The 21,941-nt window shown below is 59.1% G+C and overlaps 1 protein-coding gene across 1 annotated transcript; it reads left to right on the top strand.

The window, feature by feature from the left end:
• Positions 1–773: 773 nt before the first annotated feature.
• TRPM2 (transient receptor potential cation channel subfamily M member 2) lies at positions 774–20,323 on the top strand. The gene is made up of 33 exons (XM_037406203.1): positions 774–989; positions 2,496–2,762; positions 3,102–3,187; positions 3,653–3,821; positions 4,301–4,481; positions 4,870–5,036; positions 5,474–5,654; positions 6,198–6,259; positions 6,429–6,629; positions 6,959–7,061; positions 7,301–7,422; positions 8,773–9,123; positions 9,585–9,722; positions 10,361–10,490; positions 10,785–10,930; positions 11,088–11,200; positions 11,330–11,543; positions 12,115–12,233; positions 12,551–12,683; positions 12,812–12,983; positions 13,446–13,629; positions 13,906–14,087; positions 14,238–14,370; positions 14,489–14,576; positions 15,230–15,317; positions 15,735–15,886; positions 16,425–16,501; positions 16,592–16,693; positions 17,020–17,106; positions 17,289–17,394; positions 17,942–18,043; positions 18,554–18,670; positions 18,941–20,323. Exons 2-33 carry the CDS (start codon positions 2,568–2,570, stop codon positions 19,064–19,066), a joined length of 4,527 nt encoding a protein of 1,508 aa, XP_037262100.1. The 5' UTR covers positions 774–989; positions 2,496–2,567; the 3' UTR covers positions 19,067–20,323.
• Positions 20,324–21,941: the final 1,618 nt, after the last annotated feature.

Raw genomic sequence — 21,941 nt, 5'->3', positions numbered from 1 at the left:
AGTGTTCGGGTACAACACGGCTTGGCTAATCACCAACACCCACGCTACCAATCGCTAATTGCAGCAGAACTTTGCAAAGCCGCTCTGTTTCTGCAGCATTCTTGCCACTCGCCTGTTGATCCAGTGTCCCTGCAGTCGGTCTTGCTGGCGGTGGGGACCTGTGACACCGGATGATGCTGGGAGGGTTTCAAAGACGTGCCAGAGGGGCTGGGGGGCGGCGTTAGCGTGGCTGTCCCAGGGATAAAGCTGTTTCTCCTTCATGGACAGCCCTGAGCTTCCCAGCAGCACAACCCTTTGTTCCAGGGCCGGGCCGCTCTTTCGGTTGTTTTAATTAAGCACGAACGATACCAAAGTCTCCAGTAAAATTCCACTATCTCATCACATCACAGTGTACAACTAATATATATATTACATGTATATATACAAATAAAGTTAATACGTTTTGGCACTATAAAGACTGATTGAAATTGATAGTTAGGGAAGGGATTTTTCATCACACTTGTCAAACCAGCAACGCACCCAAGCCTCCATCAGAGCTGCTGCTCCTTGCTGGCAGCACCCATGTGCCGGGTCCCCGCTGCCCCCTGTGCAGCCCCTGCCCACGACATCTGCTGCGAGGGGCCAGGGCACCAGCGTCTCGCCCCGCGTGGGGCTGACAGCAGCGGAGGGTGGGCACTGGGGGCTGCGGGTGGAAATCGCTGCTGTGGGGAGCGTGACTCAGCCGCTCCAGCAAACTCGGGGCTTGCCTGGACGCCGCAGCTTCTCGGCAGGGACCGCTTCTGCAGCCTGATTTGCTGGGAGGCTGCCAGCAGCCCTGCCATCTCCTCCTCTCTGCAGGCAGCTCGCAGGCAGCTCTGCCCCGTTCTCTGCTCATCGCCTGTGTCTCCGGTGACAAAATGACCCGCTGGAGGACAGGGACACAGGTCTGACTCCTGGACATTCATGGAGCACAGGAGCTGGTGATGTGGCCGAAGGATGCTGCAGGGAAGGTACAGGCAGCCTTGCTGACAGTCGTGCCGGTGGAGGGGCAGTGGGGTGGCCGTGGGTCATAGGCAGCGTCCAGTGCCTGCCGTCAGGGCTTGGTGCTCCTTTTCCCATGGGTGCTGTGACCACCCAGTGCGGCTGAGGGGTGACCTGGTGCCTGGGTGAGGGGCCCTGTGCTGCCTGCAGTGGGACAGGCTGCCAGACCCCTCAGAGGTTCAGCCCCACTCCTGTGGCGCTTGCCAAGCTGGGGAGGGATGGGGGGCAGGCAGTGTGTGCTGCAGGAGAGGCTCTGCCCTTGACCCCGGTGCCCTTAAGGACAGGTATTCTGGGTGTTCTATCAGTGCAGTTGTTCAGCCCCATGGTGGCCATGGAGGACCTGGTGTGAGAGCCCCTCCAGCATGGACTTCTGTATTGCTGGTGGCCATGCCCCAGACCCCCACCAGCCTGCCCACCCTGGCGGGTCAGGAACAAGGATTAAGGGGTGTTTGACCTTATTCAGGAGGCGCTTTCTCAAGCAATTAGTTCTGCCAGTGGATTGTGCTGATGCAGAAAGCCAGTCTGCCAAAATCAGGCTCCTAAGGCTGGTGGGGCTGTGTGGTCCCAGGAGGGAGCCCGGGAGGGAGGCTGGCAAAAAGGCTTTTCCTTGCTGCTCCCTGCCTGCGGCAGCGCTGAGCTGGGGGAAGGAAACTTGAAGGAAACACAAGGGTAGCCATGATTTTGCTCCACCACTCCTTGTCCCCCCTAAGGGCTACCCTCCCTCGGGTGTGATGCAGAGTCTGTCTTGCAGAAAGGCAGCCAAAATCCTCCCTAACACAGACCTGCTGACCCACAGCTTCACCAGAGTGCTGTGCTTCTTCGTTACCTAAGCACAGCTCCCTGAGAGGACACCCATTCCCCTTTGGGCTCCAGAGACACCTGGGAGCTTTTCCACCCTTGCTCCAGCAGCTCTCCAGCCTCAGCAGTTCAGGAGCTCAGCAATGGGGGCTGTGAGCGTTTGTGGGAGAGCTCGGGAGTTTTGCAGCCCCTGCCACGCAGCATGCCTGCGTGCAGCTGGGTTTTAGTTCTGGGATCTCAGGGCACCTTTGCAGAGGGCACGGGGCCCCCCTACAGAGGAGTGCCCTGTGTCTGCAGGCAGCGTGTTGGTGCAGATTTTCTGTGCAGGGCCAGGCTCGGGCTGCTCACACAGGAGACCTGGTTTCTGGTCTCCCTGCTGCCAGAAATATCCCAGCTGCCTGCAGCAGAGAGCAAGCGAGGAGAGCTGCAGGCTGGTGGATGGCCAGGCAGCTGCGATGGTGGGCAGAGCGTGGTGGGGTCAATTGGCAGAGGCTGATCGCTCAGGGGCAGCGTAGTGCACCCTGAGGCTGGCTCACTGTCCACGTAGCCCTTGTGTCAGGACCGTGGCGAGGGTCTGGCAGGTTTCTGACAGACCTCTCTCCACCCAGGGAATGATGGAGAGGGCACCCCAGTGCTTTAAGTTCATGGGTATCCTTTTTCTTTTCTGCTGCACCCAGGATGGAGACGTTCAGGACCTTCCAGCCTAGGAACAGGAGAGAGGAGGCTGAGGGGGGCAAGACACAGCAGCCATGGCAGCGCGTGGCCGGTGCACCAGGGTGCTCCCCTCTGAACTGAACAAGGTGTGCCCTGAGAGAGGAGATGACCCTGCCACTCACCCCAGGAGGATGAGCGACTTCGAGGTGGTCCCCAACCTCCAGCAGAGCAGCAGCAGTGTCTCGAAGAGCAGACGGAAGGCACATTTCCCCAGCGGCAGCAATGAAAAGGCAAGTTCGGGTGGTGCTGGAAGAGGGGAGCAGCTGGCCACACACGACCAAAGAGTGTTAATGAGTTATCCAGTGATTCATTAATGGGAGCATTAGATCACTTTAGTTTTAGGGACAGACAGAAAAACCCCCAAACATCTGAGGTACAAGTCCAGCATGCGTATCTCCTCTCCTTGCAGTACACCTGGCTTTGTCCCTGCAGATAGCGATGGAGCTTGCTTTCTTCACATCAAAAGAAGCACCCAAATATGCTCCAAGTACCAGGGTGCCTTCTCCCTGCCCTAACTTCTGGCCCTTTGCAGAAACCCTGACTGCTTGCTGATTTTCCTGCTCCCTCAGGAAAATCTCATCTCGTGGATTCCTGAAAACATCCGGAAGAAAGAGTGCACCTACTTTGTTGAAAGCTCGCAGACGTCAGATTCTGGGTGAGTCAGATAGTCCCTCATTCCTCTCGCCTGCCAGGAAAGCGGAAGGGGTGTTTGGTGAAAAACCTACAGCACCAGAAAATCCCACCTTTCTGTTAAAGAAGCTGGGGTCAAGGGAATTCACAAATGCCTTTCTGTCTGGCTCTTCACCCTGCTGTGTCACCACATGGCTGTGACTCTGTGTCCCAGTGAGGAACCTTTCTGACGCCTTTGCATGCAGTAATTTTCATTGTACTTCATCCCAATCCAGAGCAACGTTAATATTTCTGTCCTAAACCTCTACAGCTGGAAATATCAAATTTTTGCTAGATTTGCCCCCAAGCAGTGCCTTCGTTTCTGCGCAAGGTCTGAGCTAGAGGACGAGCTGGTGGGAGATGCTGGTGCTGGGCTGAGGCAGGTGGGCCAGCTGGGCTTTGCCTTTTGGGTTTAGATTGTTTTTGGAAAAGTTGGTGGTGTGTGTTTCAGGAGGGTTGTGTGCGAGTGCGGCTATCTCAGGGAACAGCACCTGGAAGATGCTGCCAAACCTCCCATCTTCCTGGGGAAGGAATGGGATGCCAGCAGGCACATCCAGGAAATGCCAACAGATGCCTTCGGTGATATCCACTTCACGGGCCTGGGACAGAAGATGGGGAAGGTGACCTGTTTTCCTGTCTCTGGTGCACAGGGAGCCAGTGGTCAGGTCATGCGTGGCAGATGAAAGGCGCCTATTTCCTTCCGGAATGGGAAGATGTTGGGGAGGCCTGGAAATGCCCCAAAGGCAACACTGACCCAAGCGGAATTAGGGGGGTGGGACAGGATCCCTTCTCTCTCCCAGCCCTGTACCAAGTCCCTTTCTGGAACCACGAGACTGCCCTTCATGCCGTGAGGCCCCTGCTTCAAGGGGTGGCTATTCCCCTCTCCTCGTCCTTAGGTTCGTCTTGGGAATGCTCAGTCCCAGGGAAGCGAATGGGAACAGGGTCACACACAAAGACCTGGGGCAGCAGCAGCCACTGGGAAACAGCGTGGGAAGCCCCTGGTTCTTTGGTGGGATAGAAGAAATCGTGGTGGGGGTGCCCTGTTACCCTCACCCTGTTGTTTTCACCCAAAATGCATGTTATGCTCCCTTTTTTGCAGTACGTGCGTGTCTCCTCAGATACCCCTCCACGCGTCATCTACCACCTCATGACACAGCACTGGGGCCTTGATGCACCCAACCTGCTCATCTCAGTCACTGGGGGAGCCAAAAACTTCATCATGAAGCCAAGGCTGAAGAACATCTTCCGGCAAGGGCTGGTCAAAGTGGCCCAGACCACTGGTAAGAGCTGCAGAGGCTCTCCCCATGGTTGCAGCGGGAGAGGGGCCTGTCACCCGGCCACGCCAGGTTCAGCGAGTTGGGGTGCTGTAGGAATGCCGAGCTGGCCTGACGGCTTGCAGGTCCCTATCTGGACTAGCCCCACCAGGGATGGACTATTCTTGCTTAATCACTGCAAACAGGCTCATAGGGAGCTGGACTGAGATTTGCAACACGTTGCTGAAGAAGACATCTCCTGTGCTGTCAGGGCTTGAGGTAGTGGGCAGGGAAGGCATCTCCTGGGGGATGGAGCATCTCCAAGGACCAGGTGTTCCTGCAGCCATATAGGGGGATGCTAGGAGACTGCTGTGAGCAGAGCCTCTCCCTTCCCAAGCCCCTCTCTGACCCCCAGGAGCCTGGATCATCACGGGGGGGTCCCACGCCGGTGTGATGAAACAGGTGGGAGAGGCAGTGCGAGACTTCATCCTGAGCTGCAGCCACAAGGAAGGCGACATTGTCACCATTGGCATAGCCACCTGGGGAACCGTGTACAACCGGGAGAGCCTCATCTGCCCCATGGTGAGCCAGGCAAAGCTGGAGATGTGTTTGCTTTGCCTACGCCTGGACTTCAGGGGAAGTCCTGCCAGGGACCACGGTGGGAACGGGTGCTTCAAGATGTGCCTGCGGCTGGCAGCCCTGGTAAAACCCAGCTGTGCCAGAAGGAGTGATGGTCTTGGGCTGATAGCTGCTGAGAAGCACCTCTGCCCTACCCAGTGTCTTGTGTAGGTGCTGTGCTTCTCCTGGGAGGATCCTTGTGGGTGTGAGGGCAGGTGGAGCAGGAACAGAAGCGCATGGGGCAAGGCTGACACGCAGGCTGCAGGGGCGGCAGTTTGGCCAGACTGTGCGCTCGTGCTGGCCTGTTCCTGTCCCACATGCTGGTTGCTTTGGTCATCTGGTACTCCTCCTCTGCAGCCCTGCCAGGCTTCTCCCAGAGCCTCTCCTCCTGCACCTTACAGGGTGGCTTTCCAGCCGAGTACATGCTGGATGAGGAGAACCAAGGCAGCCTGTCATGCCTGGACAGCAACCACTCCCACTTCATCCTGGTGGACGATGGGACCCACGGGAGGTATGGGGTGGAAATCCCACTAAGGACCAAGCTGGAGAAGTTCATTTCGGAGCAGACCAAGGTGAAAGGAGGTAACGGCAACACGCAGCCAGGCCTGGGGCAGAGGAGGGCACAAGGCAGGATGGGCCATCCATGGGGAAAGGGTGCCCATCCTGGCCTCAGGTGAGAGGGGAGGCTGTGGCTTCCCTGGAGGATCCAGGCAAGCGGGTTGAGAGGGTTGTCAGGATAAGTGTGGAACCTTGCTCCTCACAAACACAAATCGAATTGTGGGTTGACACAAATCAAAGAGCCTTTCTTTGCCAGCTGCTTGGCTTATGGGGTCACCAAAGGGGTCCCCAAACCTTGTGATGCTGAGCTGATCAGGCAGAGCCGTTTTTCCTAAAGGGGGCTTCCAGGTGGGACCTTCTTGCTGTGTAAATCATCTTTTATTCTAACACATGCTCCAGCATCATGACTGCCAGGAGAGGGTCTCTCCTCTCTCCTGGAGCCTGGCTCATCAGGGGCAGTGCTCCCTCCCTGTCTGTCACACCCCACCGCTCAGAAGGGACCGCATCCAGCTGCATGGCAGGGTGCTGCCCCACGGGGAGGTGACCCTGGACTCTGCTTCCCTGCAGGCGTTGCTATCAAGATCCCCATTGTGTGTGTGGTGCTGGAAGGAGGCCCTGGGACACTTGATGTAAGGAACTGCTCCTGCCCGCTCCTGACCGGGGTGGTGGGTGGTGGGAGGGGGCAGCTCCTTGCCTGGGGTGCTGCTCTCCAGCATGGGTGCAAGCGTGGTGGCACACCAGCTGAAATGCATCTGGCCTCTGGGTGGGGTTAGGACCAACCTCCCCGCTCTGTTGCAGACCATCTACAATGCCATCACCAACGGGACCCCCTGTGTGATTGTGGAAGGGTCTGGGCGTGTGGCTGATGTCATTGCACAGGTGGCCAGCTTGCCTGTGCCCAAGATAACCGTTGCCTTGATCCAGAAGAAGCTGAGCATGTTCTTCCCTGACACCTATGAGCTCTTCACTGAGGGCAAGCTGGTGGAGTGGACCAAGAAAGTGAGTTTCTTGCAGGCAGACAGCTCCTCTTGCTGAGCTTGAGGAGATCAAAGGGGTCCCCAGGGGTCCTTGCCCATGAGAAGGAAGGCTCTCAGCATGAAGTTTAAGGCTAATCTTCTGCTGACCATCCATCTCCCCCACTGCCTGCTCGCCTTGGGCAGAGAGGCACCATTTGGGAGCAGCCCCAGCCAGTCTGGGAGACCCAGCACAGGGAGTCTGAAGGCAGCTTGAAAGGAGCAAGGGATTGCCCCACGCAGGACAGGGGGCTGTGGGAAGCAGCAGGGAGGAGATGCTGATGATGATTGCTTGCCCATGGCTCTCCTTTGTAGATCCAAGACATAGTGCGGAGCCGGCAGCTCCTGACCATTTTCAGAGAGGGCAAATGTGGCCAGCAGGATGTGGATGTGGCCATCCTCCAGGCCCTGTTCAAAGGTGAGGGGTGGGGAGCTGCTGGGGACGGCGGGGCAAGATGAATGGGATGGGGGTCACAAGTCACCTCCTGCAGCTCCTTGACTTATGGGGTCACCAAAGGGGTCCCTAAACTTTGTGATCCTCATTTGATCAGGAAGAGCTGTTTCTCCCAAAGGGCCAGGTCTCCAAGGGGGCTTCCAGGTGGTATCTTCTCACCATATGAATGAACCTCTCTTCTAACAAGTGTACTTTGCATGCAGCATCCAGAAACCAGGACCACTTTGGTCGTGAGAACTGGGACCACCAGCTGAAATTAGCTGTGGCATGGAACAGGGTGGACATTGCTCGGAGTGAGATCTTCACGGATGACCATGAGTGGAAGGTAAGGCAGTACCTGTGCTGTTTGTCCAGTCAGGCTTACATCTTGTCCCACTTGAGAACTGTGGATATTGAGGGTACTTTTCACCTCAACTGTGCCTAGGGAGAGTATTTGAAGGCATTTCTCATGGACCCTAAACTCCCACCACATTGCTAGGGGCTCTTAATCTGTGCTGTTTTTCAAAAGTGCTCTCAAACACGCAAAGCAGAGGTGAGCACACCCTGCAATTCACCGCTTGTAAAGGCCCTATTTGCCCTGTCACTGTTTACTAAGATGACTGCTACTTTGCTCAAAACCAGTGTCTTCTAAAGACAATTCACCAGCCTAGAGCCCAAAATACCTCTTGCCAACTCTGCCTTGCGGTCGCTGCTCATGCCACGTTGTCAAACGGCAACTTGTCTCTAAACTGATCTCACTCAGCCCGGTGCTTCCCTGCTCTGACTTTACTACAGAGTGGGGCAGGGAGCAGCACCAGCCAGTTCTGCTGTCCCACTTCTGATCTTGCTGCTGAGAAGTCAAAGCTGAGCAGGATTATCTGTCCCTTCTGATGGGGCTGTGGGACTTGGAATGGATTTTCCTATTTGGTTCAACAGTTTGGGTTCCCCCAGCTCCATATTCTTTGTGGGACTGGGAAGGACTGGTGGGAACCAGGAAGCTGAAGAGGAAATATTTGATGGTGTGAAAATGCACAGCCCAAGAAAGATCCACAGCTCTGTCAGGAAGGGCGGACGAGGCCGGCTCTCAGATTAGCCAATGCAGGCCAGGGCTGTTGCAGGTGCTGCAGCCCTGGACCGCTGGGGCTGGCATGAAAAACTGGGGCTGAAACCAAGCTATGGCAGAAGGTCAGCAGGTACCTTCCTGCTGGGACAACACCTCCCCCCTTACCCACGGGCCTTGCTTTCACTTCTAAGCACATGGACATGTTGCCTTGGAAAGGAAAACCCCACAAAGGCTGCGCTGGGTGACTACCAGGAGCAGCTGATCTCCCCATGGCTGAGATCTGGCTGGCAGCACCACAGTCCTTCAGCTGAGGCATTGCACAGGAGACAAGCCTGTGAGGTCCCGTTCATTTGCTTGGTGCATCCTCGTGAGCTGGGGAAAGAGGGTCTACCCTCTACCCTACCCTATCCCTCCACCCGGCAGCCAAGGGCACAGAGGGCTTCACTGCCAGAGGAGAGGGCACACTAACCCACAAGCATGCCGCTGGGGGATGTCCTGCAAGTCCAGGTGCCTCCCGGCTGCTCTCTCACACCCCAAAACTCCTTGTGTGCTCAGGGATAAAAACTTCCCCCCCACACGTGAGGCTCTGCTCTGGGGCCCTGGAGCTTCTCACCTCTGCCTCTGGCCTGCCAGCCCACAGATCTCCACCCCGTGATGGCAGCTGCCCTGATCTCCAACAAGCCAGAGTTTGTGAAGCTGTTCCTGGAGCAGGGCGTGCGTCTCAAGGAGTTTGTCACCTGGGACACCCTGGTTTACCTCTACGACAACATGGCACCATCCTGCCTGTTTCACAGCAAGCTGCAGAAGGTCCTGCTGGAGGAGAGAGAGCACGCAGCTGGCTCCAAAATGCCAAAAATCCAACTGCACCATGTCTCCCAGGTGCTGCGGGAGCTGCTGGGCTGCTCCACACAGCCTCTCTACCCCAAGCCCAAGCACGTGGAGCGGCCCCGGCTCTCCATCCCTGTCCCGCACATCAAGCTGAATGTACGCATCTCCAGGTTGCGCGGTGGTGGGGTTGCATTAGAGAGGGGAACGCTGGCTCAAGAAGCCATCTTGGAGGTTGCAGCTCGGTCTCTGTCCTCTTGCCTGCTCAAGAATCCCACTTCAAGTCCCTTAAAGCCCTGTCCAAGTCATCTGCCCCACATTCAATGCATGACTCCCATCCTCCTACGCCTGGAGCACCTTGTGGCTGCGTAATGCCGGTGGGCAGGACCCGGTGGGGTGGGTGCACTGGACAGGCTTGGCACATCCCCACGTGATCCTCACCCTAGAAAAAGCAGCATTTCCAGGATGAGTCCAGTCTTGGCCACGCTGCTATCTGCAGCAAAGGCCCCTCCATGGGTGGTGGAGGCAGGCACCCAGGGTTTGGGGGTGGCTTTGTGCTGAGGGGCTTTCTGCTCTCTGCAGCCTCTTGGCAGGAGGTCTGACCATTGCACACCTTGCAGGTTCAGGGGTCAAGTCTCCGGTCCCTCTACAAGCGCTCTGCCGGCCGAGTCACCTTCACCATGGACCCAGTCCGAGACCTGCTCATCTGGGCTGTGGTCCAGAACCGCAAGGAGCTGGCAGAAATCATCTGGGCCCAGGTATCACAGCCCAGAGCTGTTGGTCACAGCTGAGAGGCTCAGATGGAGCCAGACCTCCCAGCCCCAAAAGGAAAGACTGCCCCTGCTGGGATTTGGGACATGGCAGTGCCCGAGCCTGACCCCCAGCCAAATGGGAGCCAGCTAGTGAGCCTGTGGACACTTGATGCTCATCCCCAGCCACACCACGAGGCTAGGTCCGTCTCTTCCCAGCCAAAACACACGCTGCAGCCAGAGGTGGCAAGCTGGCCCAGAAGCATGCTTTGCCTTGCAAAGGCTGAGGGGGGGCTCAGCGCAGTACAGGCAGGACACAGGCGCATGGCAGCTGGGGTGGAGAAGGCTTCTAGCCATAAACAGCATCCCTGGACAAGAGGCAGTGTGGCTGGGGGTGTGGTGAAGACGCCGTGCAGAGCTGTGGAGTCACGCTGTCCTGTCACCCGAGGCTTCCCACAGGGACAGCAGGGTTGTCCCCAGAGGGGAGCACAGCTCAGCCCTTGCATGGCAAGCTGCCCACCCTGAGCGCGGTCTGCTCGGGACGCCCTCCTCCCCTCCGGTGGGAGCGGGGGGGGGGCCTGGCAGGACTGCTGGCACCTGCGGGGCAGGGTGCAGGAGCCCCACTCTCTCTGCCCTCTTTGCTCCAGAGCCAGGACTGCATGGCTGCCGCGCTGGCCTGCAGCAAAATCCTGAAGGAGCTCGCCAAGGAGGAGGAAGACACCGACAGCACCGATGCCATGCTGGCCCTGGCTGAGCAGTACGAGCAGAAGGCGATCGGTGAGTGGGAGGGGTCCGGCAACCCGGAGCTGCTCGAGTGCCCTGCAGGGCTGGCTAGCTTTGCCCAGGAGGTGTCCGGGGGTGACGGGTGGGATGGGTGGTGCCCAGCACCCTTGCCGCCGTTGGGGTCGTGGTGCTGTGAGCGCTGTGCCCTGGAGGTAGTGGGAGTGCAGAGGGTGCTGCTGTGTGGTGCCATGTCCGGATCCAGCTGTGAAGGGTGACCCTGAGAGCACCGCACTGAGCCCCAGGCTGGCCCAGAGCTCAGCCTTGTCTCCCTGGTACCTGCCTGGCCAGGCGTGTTCACAGACTGCTACCGCAAGGATGAAGAGAGAGCCCAGAAGCTTCTCACCCGTGTCTCTGAGGCCTGGGGGAAGACAACCTGTCTGCAGTTGGCACTGGAGGCCAAAAACATGAATTTTGTGTCCCATGGGGGTGTCCAGGTGGGTTCCCAGCAGTGGTGCTTGGAGGGGAAGCACTCAGGTGTTCCCTGCCCCAGAGCCAGGGCTCCCTGTTAGCAGCAGTGGGGCTCTGCCCCTCAACCCCGCTCTGATGGCAGAAGCTCCTGTAACCAGCGCTCCTCTTCCTCCCTCCTTACAGGCCTTTCTAACCAAAGTCTGGTGGGGAAAGATGTGCGTGGACAATGGGATTTGGCGGGTGATCGCATGCATGCTGTTCTTCCCACTTCTCTGCACCAGCCTTATCACCTTCAGGTATGCAGCTGGGGCACGTGTGCACCGAGGCAGGGATTTCCTCCAGCCTCGCTCTGCAGCTGGCTGCGAGAAGGTGCCGTGGCATCTCCTCAGGCAGCTGAGCCCTGCTTCTACCCCTGCACCCTGCAGGGAGAAGAGGCTGCAGCCCATGGGCTGCATGATGCGCCTCCGAGCCTTCTTCACAGCACCCATCGTCATCTTCCTCATGAACATCCTCTCTTACTTCACCTTTCTCCTGCTCTTTGCCTACGTCTTGATGGTTGACTTCCAGCCACTGCCGTCCTGGCGGGAGTACCTCATCTACTTCTGGCTCTTCTCCCTGGTGTGCGAGGAGACCCGCCAGGTATGGGGCAGGCAGGGCAGAGGCTGGGAGGAGGCGAGAGGAGGGAGAGACACCCCTCTGGGTGCTCCTGGGAGGTCCTGCACAGCTCATATTCCCATGCTGCTTCTCATGTCACCACCCATTCGGAAAGGTCCCTGCAGAAGGGACTGCCAGATGCCCCCATTTCCGAGACCAGAGAATCTCCTTGGCTACGTCTGGCCTGGTGCCAGGTACTTGCAGGAAAACATGCTGGTTTGAGCTGAAAACGTCAGGAGATGGAGGGGCTACCTCCTTCCTTGGGTATTTATTCCCAGAAGCATTTCCAGGCTTTGCTTGACGTTTGATTTTTTCAGCTTTTGCTTCAACAGCCCAGGGCTTTCTTCACCAGACTAAAGAGCCCCATGTCTCAGGTATCTCTCCCCACGCTCCTTCCATGCCCCTGTAGAAAACCCCATAAGCTCAGGTTAACCTCAGGTAAGCAGGAGGGTCCCGTGAAGGGCAGCAGGTCTCTGTGGTCCCTCCCATCCACAGGGCACACGAGTATCCTACAAGGCTCTCACTGAAATACCAACCCCTCTTCTCTTCCAAACAGCTCTTGTATGATCCAGATGGGTTTGGCGTTGTGAAAATGGCTTCCCTGTATTTCAAGGACTTCTGGAATAAGCTAGATATCTGCGCCATCCTCATCTTTATCACAGGGCTGACTTGCAGGTGAGCTGCAGAGCTACTCGGCAGCGCGCAGGCTCAAGCCACAGCTGAGGCTACAAAACTAGTGTAAGAATTGTGCAGGTTTTTCAATTGCAATTTCTTCTTCCAAAGGCCAAAGAAGATTTTTGTTGCCATGTGATTAATTCTGATCAATCCACTTCTGCTTTCAGCTGCTTTTAGGAAAGAAGTTTTTCATGCCACAACTGTCACCCAGCAATCTGGGGAAGCGCGCTTATATTGCAGAAACAATCCTGCGAGATCAGAAAAAAACCCACACTGGCGACACTGAGGTGTTTCCTTTCCTTTTTTTCTGTGCCCAGGCTGATTCCATCAACGTTATACCCCGGGCGCATCATACTGTCACTGGCTTTTATAATTTTCTGCCTGCGTCTGATGCACATTTTCACAGTCAGTAAAACGCTGGGGCCCAAGATCATCATTGTGAAGCGCATGGTGAGAGCTGCCCTCCCTCCTGCCAGGGTGATCAGCTAGAGCACGGGATGGATGTGCCACCTGTGTTATCCTACCCTGGAGTGAGGTTTGCTCCAGGACACAATTTTGCTTCCCCTCTGTCTTTGCAGATGAAGGACGTCTTCTTCTTCCTCTTCCTGCTAGCAGTGTGGGTGGTGTCCTTCGGCGTCGCCAAGCAGGCCATCCTGATCCACAATGAGGAACGTGTGGAGTGGCTTTTCCGTGGCGTGGTCTACCACTCTTACCTGACCATCTTCGGGCAGATTCCCTCCTACATTGATGGTACAGGACACCAGCCTGTGACAGCACATGGCATGAGCAGGGTGGCTGTGGCAAGGTTGAGGGCTTCCAAGCTCATGCCACAGTCTGCCTAGCTCCTGCGTGGAAGTCCTGCAAGGGGCTCCTCTCCAAGCACAACGTGAGGCCAGAAGGGAGCAATGGCAGGGTGTGGGGATGGAGCTCTGCTCCGGCATGTTGGGAGCACTGCCGTGGATGCAAACCCAGGAGTGGTATCTGCCCACACAGGCAAGGGAGCACCCTAGCAAAGGCGCAGGAGCATGGGTCGATCCAGCTCGGTGCCACAAAGCTGGTGGCAGTGAGCAGAGCACCTGGGATGATGCAGGTCGAGGTCAAATCCCTGCCCAGTGCTAAAGTCCCTTGGTGCTGGGCACTTTCAGAGAGCGCAGCGTGCTCCCTGAGACATGAGGTTTGGCTGCGGCAGCGTCACGCTGTGCTCTCTGGCAGGGGTCAACTTCAACATTGACCAGTGCAGCCCCAATGGGACCGACCCCTACAAGCCCAAGTGCCCAGAGACAAATGAGGACAACAAGAAACCCATCTTCCCAGAGTGGCTGACGGTCATCTTACTGTGCCTGTACCTGCTCTTCACCAACATCCTTCTTCTCAACCTCCTCATTGCCATGTTCAAGTGAGTCTGACCTGTCCCCATGGTCCTGACAGCGAATCGAGCTGGCTTTGCTTGCAGGCTTGGCCACGGCCAGGGCACCGCACACTGAGAAAGTGCAAGGAGGGTGCTGGGGCACATGCTGACAGAGCACAGGGCACTTGCGGGGGGCCATAGATATGGTGGAAGTGGCTGGTGCAGGCCAGGGCTGGTCAGAGACAGGTAGGAGCTGGGGCACCATACAGACATGATGTGACCTCTCGTTCCCACGGCACGGCTGACGCCTGGGATCTTCCCCAGCTACACCTTCCAGCAGGTCCAGGCTCACACAGACCAGATCTGGAAGTTCCAGCGGCACGACCTGATCGAGGAGTACCACGGCCGCCCACCTGCGCCTCCACCCTTCATTCTCCTCAACCACCTGCAGATCCTGGTCCGGCGAGGCTTGCTCCGCAGGCCGGCCACGCGCCACAAACAGCTCAGTGAGGACCAGCATCTCCCCTCCTGCCCTTCGCCCCCTCCCCGGGGCATGGCACTGTGCACCGAGGCACAAAGCTTGGCGCCCAGGCTGTGGTACTGGGGTTGGGGACGCCTGGGGATCTGACAGCACTGCTGTCCCCTTCCTCTGGCAGAAGAGAAGCTGGAGAAGAACGAGGAAGCTGCCCTCCTCTCCTGGGAGATGTACCTGAAGGAGAACTATCTGCAGCACCAGCAGTGCCAGGAGAAGCAGAACACAGAGCAGAAGATCCAAGACATCGCACAGAGGTACCAGCGCTCCTGAGGCAGAGGCATCCTTCTGTCCTTCAGTGTCCTGGGCAGGGAAGAGTTGGGATCAACGCAGAGGTGGCTGCTGAGGGGGCTTCTCTCTGCACTGTCCCTCCAGGGTTGATGTCCTGGCAGAGCTGCTGGACTTGGACCGGGTGAAGAGGACAGGGCTGGTGGAGCAGAGGCTGGTCTCTCTGGAAGACCAGGTGAGGCAGAAGTTGAGCAACTACCTAAGAAAGATGGGGTTTTCCAGGGACTGAGTCAACAGAAGCACAAGGGAAAGCCCCTCTGAATCAATCCCCCTGCAAACAAGTTTGAGTTTCCTTGCCAAACAGTAGCATCCAAGAGGAAAAGGTCTATGGGAAATGTTCTGTTTGATTTGACTCCGAAGTGAGCAGGATGAAGGTGGGATGTGGTGGGATGTGCCCCTGCCTCCGCTGGTCACCCAAGCAGTTAGACCAGACCCAGCTCTTCTCCTTGGTCTCAGGGGACCCTCCAGACCTCCTGGAGACAGGGGACTCCCTGCTCCTTCCCCGTGAAGCTGTTCCACACCCCGCACCAGCAGTGGGTTGCCCGGGGAGCCGGACCAGGCCCCAGCGTCTCCTCTCTGAGACAGCCGCAGCATGGCTGCTGTTTCCACTTCCATTTCCACGTGCCGTGAAAAAAATATTTCCCTGGAGGCAGTTTTCCGAGCCGAGCATTGGGCCACAGCAAGGACTTCTGCTGCCCTGGGGGGTGAGCGGCCAGCAGCCGAGGGCAGCAGTGCCTCCTGCCAGGGCCGTATCCTGCAGTACTCAAGCAAGGGAGCCCGGGGGGCAGCGGGGGTCCGAGAGGGCTGACCCCACTGCGTCCCATGCAGGTGCATCAGAGCGCCCAGGCCCTGAGGTGGATAATGCAGGCGCTGCAGGGCAATGGCTTTGGCTCAGGCGAGGACATGCCGCCCGTGGGTAAGCAGAACCTGTCTCCACCCCAGCAGCACCAAGGAACCCCAGGACACCACCCATGGGCTACGGGCCAGGGCTAAGCAGCCCCTCGCACCCCTCTGTTAAGCAGCAAGGCAGAGGAGAGGTTCCTTTGGCCCAGGGAGGTCTGAGGGCTCTGTGAGGCCACCCAGCCCCTCCTGCGGCCATTCCCACCCTCCACTCCAGAGCCCTCCCTGCAGCCCATGGCTGAGGCTCTCCACTGCAGCATCCCTGGAGGAGTTCCTCCAGGGCCTGCCAGAAGGGATTTCAGGGGCCAGGTCACCTGGGGACATCAGCATCCCCAGAAGAGACCCAGCTGGGCCCCTCAGCAGAGCCACAGTCCGCGGCACCAGACTCAGCACGCTGCTTTGTGGGGCCTTGCTGTCTGTGTCTGCCTCACAGGCTCCAGCAAAGCCCTGGAGACAAAAGCCTTTGACCTGGAGAGGAAACTTGAGGAGACCCAGCCCCTGCACCACGTGCTTGCCCGAAACCTCCTGTACCCAGGGTCTCACACACACCGTTTCCCTGTGCCGGATGAGAAGGTTCCCTGGGAGGTAGGAGCTGTGACCCTGGGCAGTGGGGCTGGGAAGAGGGCGATGGGGCAGATCCCAGTAGCGATGGGAATAGGAACAGACCTGTCGTCGCACCTGTGTCACACTTGGGAACACCTGTTCTTCCCAGCCCTGGAAGAAGTGGCTTCCTGGAGCAGCTGCTCTGAGGACCTCCCAGGGACAAGGAGAGGCGAATGGGCATTGTTCTTGCTGGGATCTGCAGTGCTAGGGGTGTCTGAGGATGCTCGGTTGGGAGACAGAGGGTACAGCCACCTGGGTCTGCATTTCCTGAAGCGGGGCTGGCTCAGGGTCAGGGACAGGATCTTGGTGCTGGCTTCCAGGGGGCCATGAGTGAGAGGCACCAGTCCTCCAGCCAAAACCCTCATCTCAGCCCCTGAGCAGAGCCCAGAGCCCTGCGTGCCTTGGGGAGTGCTGCCACAAGCTGGGCAGAGGAAGGGACTGGGTCAGAAAGTGTCCCCAGGGGTCCTGCTGCCAGAGCAGGGACCCAAGGAGGGACTTGACATGGCCATGTGCCCTGCAGGTGGATTTCCCACTCTACGACCCTCCTGCCTACTCAGCAGACCACAAGGACATGGCTGTGCAGGACCCGTTCAGCCTGTGAGTGTCCCTGCTGGCTCCCTGCTCCTCTGCCCCTTCCCCGGGGTGGCAGAGCCAGCCCTCCCTGCCGGGCTGCCTCTTGCCCCCCAGGTCCTTGGAGTCTCTCCTGAAGATCAACTACAACACCATGGACGGGCTGATCGACCGGCAGAGCTTCCACGGCCTCTACACCGTGCAGGACGGGCTGCCGCTGTGAGCGCATCCGTTGGGGGGAGGCAGGCCCGGGGGGAGCTGCGGTGCCCAGCTGGAGGCAAAGCAACGGGGAGACAGAGAATCCAGGGGGGGCTGCATCCTTCCCCTTTCTGCTTTCCTGTGGCTAATGGTGGGGCAGCGATAATGGCATGCATTGTCCTCAGGGCTGCCCTCCCCCCCCAAAAAAAAAAATTACCCAGCACCCTAGAAGAGGTGCAGTGCAGTGGTGGGAAATTTGGGGAAGTGGTACAGGGCTTTGATCGGTGTGATGGGGGGTGCAGATGGACCCTGGCTTTGTCGCAGCCTGCTCGCTCTCACCCTGCCAGGAACCCCATGGGCAGGACGGGACTGCGAGGCCGTGGGCGGCTGCACTGCTTTGGGCCCAACCACGCTCTGCACCCTGTTGTGACACGGTGAGTGCATGGGGACAGAAGTGTCCTGCTCCAGGATGGGGCCGCGGAGGTGGAGTGGGAAAGGCAGCACAAAGCCAGCTCAGAGAGACTGGCACCTGCCAAACCCACCGCTGCCTGTTCAGCCACTGCTGGGCAGGGGGAGACTGCCTCCAGCTGCAGTGTAACGAGGGCCTCTCCCACAGCTGGAGGAGGAATTTGGATGGATCCATTATAAGGAAGAGCCTGAAGAAGATGCTGGAAGTCCTAGTAGCTCAGTACCCGCTGTCAGAAGTCTGGGCTCTGCCTGGGGTAAGAGCTGGTGGAAACCTGGTGCAGAAGGATCTGGGGAGGCAGGGACCAGCTGCTGGGTGGATGCCCTGCAGCAAGGGAGAAACAGCAACAAGTCACAGCCTCGTCCGAGGAGGTACCTCTGCACCTCCTGCATTGCATCTGCGCGCAGGACTGTGCTGCCCGGAGTGCTGGGCGAGCAGTGGTCCCATTACACACCCCCACCCACCCTGACCCTCTGTCTCCTGCTTCTCCCTTCTCCTCATCCTCCATGGCTTCACTTCTCACGTGTCCTTCATGTAGGTGTGTTAAGCCTTAAGGCATACCGTCCTTTGACAGAGAGGTGCAGAGACTGAATCAGACAAACTCAGGCATCTGCTTGGGCACAGCTGAGGACTTCTGGCAGGAGAGGGAGGGAGGGAGGCACCGCCGCTGCTTGCTTCCCCCATCAGATCTTGTGGCATCTTCTGTAGTGGTGGAAACTGCCCGGTGGCCAAGCTGGTGGCAGTGAGGGAGGCTGGGCTGGCCTGGTGGCAGGCCTCCCCTGTTGACATCTGCTTTGGTGCAGGGGTCGCTGGAGCCGGGCGAGACGCTCCCACTGAAGCTCAAGTGGATCCTGCGCCGGGAGTTCTGGCCCCAGTTCCAGAACTTGCTGAAACAAGGCACTGAGGTGGGGGACATGCAGGTGTCCCGGCAGTACAGGGGCATGCGAGTGTTACAGCGGTACAGGGGCATGCAGGCATCACCCTGGCACAGGGGCACACAGGCGTCACGGCGGAACAGGCACATGGGGACACCACCATTGTACGGGACATGTGGATATCATGGTAGCACAGGGGCATGTGGGTGTCCCCAGGGTCCAGGGCCAGGGTGTACCATCCCTGGGCCACTGCTCCCATCGGGGAGGAATGGCGGGGGGAGGAGGAGACACACCATAATGGCTTCGCACTGCGCAAAGGTCTGCGAGGCAGCCCAGGGACCCTGGGGATGGGCTGCACATACTGGTTTCTGCGCCTGCTGCCATTGCTCTCCGTGGCCCCAGCTGCAGTGGGCACAGGGCACTGGACTCCAGCAGGGCCGAGGAGATGTGGGGCGATGCCCCACCACCCCCGGGGCCTCTCAGTGCCCTCAGAGAGGTGATGAGGGCTCTGCTAACGTGGCATTTCTTCACCACACACAGATACACAAGGGGTACTTTGACGATCCCCGCAACACAGATAATGCCTGGGTCGAGACGGTTGCTGTCAGTGTGCACTTCGACAGCCAGAACGACGTGGAGATGAAGCGGCTGAATTCGGTATGGTTATCTCGCCCCCGTGGCTTCCTGCCCTGGCTCTCAGCATGGGGCAGGGGAGGCGGATCTCCAGACCCAGACCTCACCCTCATCAAGAGTGGGCTGCTCCAGCTGCATGCAGTGGAGGAAGAACATGGGGTTGAACATGGGGTGGCACTGCAACGGGGATCCCAAAAAGAAAGGGTGGGACGATGGGGACTAGAGGTGCTGTTGAGCATGGCTGGCATGGGCCCTTGCCAGCAGCACATACTGATGTCTCTGGTCCCCTTCCAGTTCCTTCAGGGCTGCGACCCGGAGCTGTGCATCCGCTGGCAGGTGCTGGACAAGAGGATCCCCCTGCACGCCAACCACAAGATGCTCCTGCACAAGGTCTCGACCCTCCTTGGCGCCTACTACTGAGTCCTCAAGCACAGGCCAGGGCTCCTGCTACCGCAGAGCAGGTTCTGGTTGGGACCTGCAGCTCTACCCCAGCTCACCTGTGAGACCATGGGCAGCTACTGGAGACTAGGTACTTTGGTTGCCTCCATGAATATATGTTTCAGGTCTCTGGGAGGAAAACCATTCCCTTCCCAGCAGCCAGGAGCAGGGGCTGCCTGGACAGAGCCTACACAGCATCCCAGTCACCTGAGCCACAGGGCTCAGCCCCAGCTTATGTCTTGGTGTGTCCGCATCAGCCGCAGCACTAGCCCAGGGCTGGGGCCACGCAGAGCCACAGGGCTGTTCCTGCAAGGTGTTCCTTCTCTCAGCTCCACCCTGCTCTTTACTTCGCTGTGGGCACTGAGGACCTGCCAGCCCCAGCTCCTCTTCCACCTGGGATATCCATCAGGCAGCTCTGCTCCCCTGCTCCTGCTCTGAGCCCCGGCAGCCCCACTGCCACAGCTCTGGGAGGACTGCTCTGGAGAAGGCTTGGGGTCTTTTGCACCTAGAGGCCCTGACTGCCCTGCAAGTCGCTCCCGTGGCAGCTGTCCCCATAACTCTGGTTGCCTCAGACCCAACAACATGGTCCTGAGCTGTGACCCAGCAATTCTGAAGGTGTGAGCAGCTCTTGGCTTATATACCTATGGTTTCATAGCTCTGCACAGGTCCACTTGCTGTGTCCCATACTGTTACGTGATCCTGCGCGTGCATGCTGAGCACCACCTTGTAACTGAACTCCTTCCCTCTGTCTGAGCCAAGGCACCAGCTAAATGTCACCTGCCTGCCCCTGTCCCCTTGTGCACATGGATGGAAAGGGGCAGCTTGCTGGGACCCAGGTGATCCATGTGCTGCGGTCCCTTGGTAGGGACAGGAGCGATGACATCAGTGTGTCCATCCCAGGCATCTCTGCTCTTATGGGGTCCTTTGCTCACCTTGGCTGTTGCCTGCTACAGGGAGAACAAGGCGGAGTGGAGGCATTTCTTGACAATAGCCCAGAACAGCCCCACATGTCATGGCATGTTGTGCCCAGGACTGCTTGGGGGGGATGGGGGGGTGTGGGGGGTTTGGGGGTGAATTTCAGTGCCCCCCACCTCTCCTGATGGATCAGGCACTGGACAGCTGGGACTGCTCTTCCCACACTGGTGGCCACCACAGCGCAACTGCAATTTCACCGGTGATGCACTGGGGCTTGGTGTGGGGGTGGGATGCCAGACTGGCAATTTAGTCAACCCAATTCAATAAACCATATATTAAATAATTAAAGGCTGGTGGTCTGTTGCAGCTGTTTAAGCTGGGAGCGCACATCCGTGACGAGCCCAGTCTGAGTGTTCCCATCCCCAGCCTTGTTGCACAAACTCCCTTTGCCTGCAGATGCACCCCCCGGTGCCGGCTGCAGAGGCAATGTGGCGCGGCAGGAGTCAGTATGAGGGGCTGCTGGGGAGCAAGCTGCGCGCCACGGTGGTGGCACAGCACCTTCTGCCGCGGCCCTGGGCGGTGGCACAGCACCTCCTGCCATCGCCCTCCGCCCGCTCGACGGCCGCTGCCGGTCTCCCCCGCCGTCCCGCCGGGGGCGCAGGCGCGGGCCGGGCCGGGGGCACCGCGCGGGGGGAAGAGCCGGTCGTGCCTCGCACCGCCCGCGGACAAAGCTCCCAGACCAGCGAGCGGCGCCCCCAGCCTCAGAACGATAGCTGAAACCTAATTAGCATCACTCAATTACAGCACGAAAGGGCTCCGGGCGGACGCTGGCACCGTGGCTGTGCTGCCCGGCTGTCCCACCGCCCAGCTCCTCGCCCGGCCCCCCCCGCCCCGCCCGGCCCGGTGCCACCGCGGCGGGGAGCGGGACCCCGGCGGCAGCCGCAGCAACAGGTGGGGCCGGGGCTGATCGCGGCCGAGCCGCCGCGCACCGCAGCCGCAGCCGCAGCCGCAGCCGGAGCCGGAGCCGCAGTCGGAGCCGCAGCCGAGCCGGAGCGGAGCCGCCCCCGGCCGAGCGGGTAAGGGACCCCCGGGGCCCCGTGGCGGCGGCCGTGCTGCGCGGAGCCCGGCGGGTCCCCGGCCCCGGGCAGGGCGTGGGCGCGGGTCGCGGCTGGGCATCGCCCCCGGCCGCCGGTGCCCGGCCGGGTGGTGGTACGGGGCGGGCGCGGGCGGGCGGTGGGAGCCGGCGTCGCAGCGTGGTACTCGCTTCCCCCCCGGGGCTGGGCCGGACCCCGGGAGCGTTTGCAGGGCCAGGAGGGTTCCCAGGCAGCGCAACTTCGTCTCCCCTGGAAGAGCCCACTGCGCAGTCCCACGGCCCTGGGCAGGTCCACCGGCAGGTCTGCCGGCAGCATCCCTCAGGTACGAGCATCCCCCGAGTGGTACCCTGGGGATGCTCATACCTGAGGGATGCCAGTGCTTAAAGGATGCTGTTACCAGGAGGATGCCATTATCAGAAGGATGCTGGTGCCAGGGGGATAATGACTTGGGGCCCAGCTGGTCTCCTAATGAGATCACTGTGGACAATTTCAATTTCGTTCCCAGGTGAAAGGGTCTGCCAGGGTCTGTGCCTCCCCCCACCCCACCCCCACCTGGGGATCTCTTCCCCCCAGCCTGACCAAGGCAGCAGGAGAGGTGTGAGCGACACCAAAGGGCAGAGGAAAGAAGGCCTACCTGCTTTACCTCCTGACTCTTCCCCAGCTGGGCTGGGGTGGCCCTTGAGGTTCCCAGATTGCCCCCTTTACTTGGATAGTCAGTGGCTCCTCTCTTAAGCTCCAGCTCCCGGAGCTGGGCTGTTAAACCGTACTCTTTACTTTAAAAAACGAAGTCACTTCCAAACCTCTGCTTTGGCAAAACCCTTGGAAACGTGACTTGTACCAGGTCATGG

The sequence above is a fragment of the Falco rusticolus genome, chromosome 13 (genome assembly GCF_015220075.1).
Source record: "Falco rusticolus isolate bFalRus1 chromosome 13, bFalRus1.pri, whole genome shotgun sequence".
Taxonomy (NCBI): Eukaryota; Metazoa; Chordata; class Aves; order Falconiformes; family Falconidae; genus Falco; species Falco rusticolus.
This window is presented reverse-complemented; position numbering and strand designations above follow the sequence as displayed.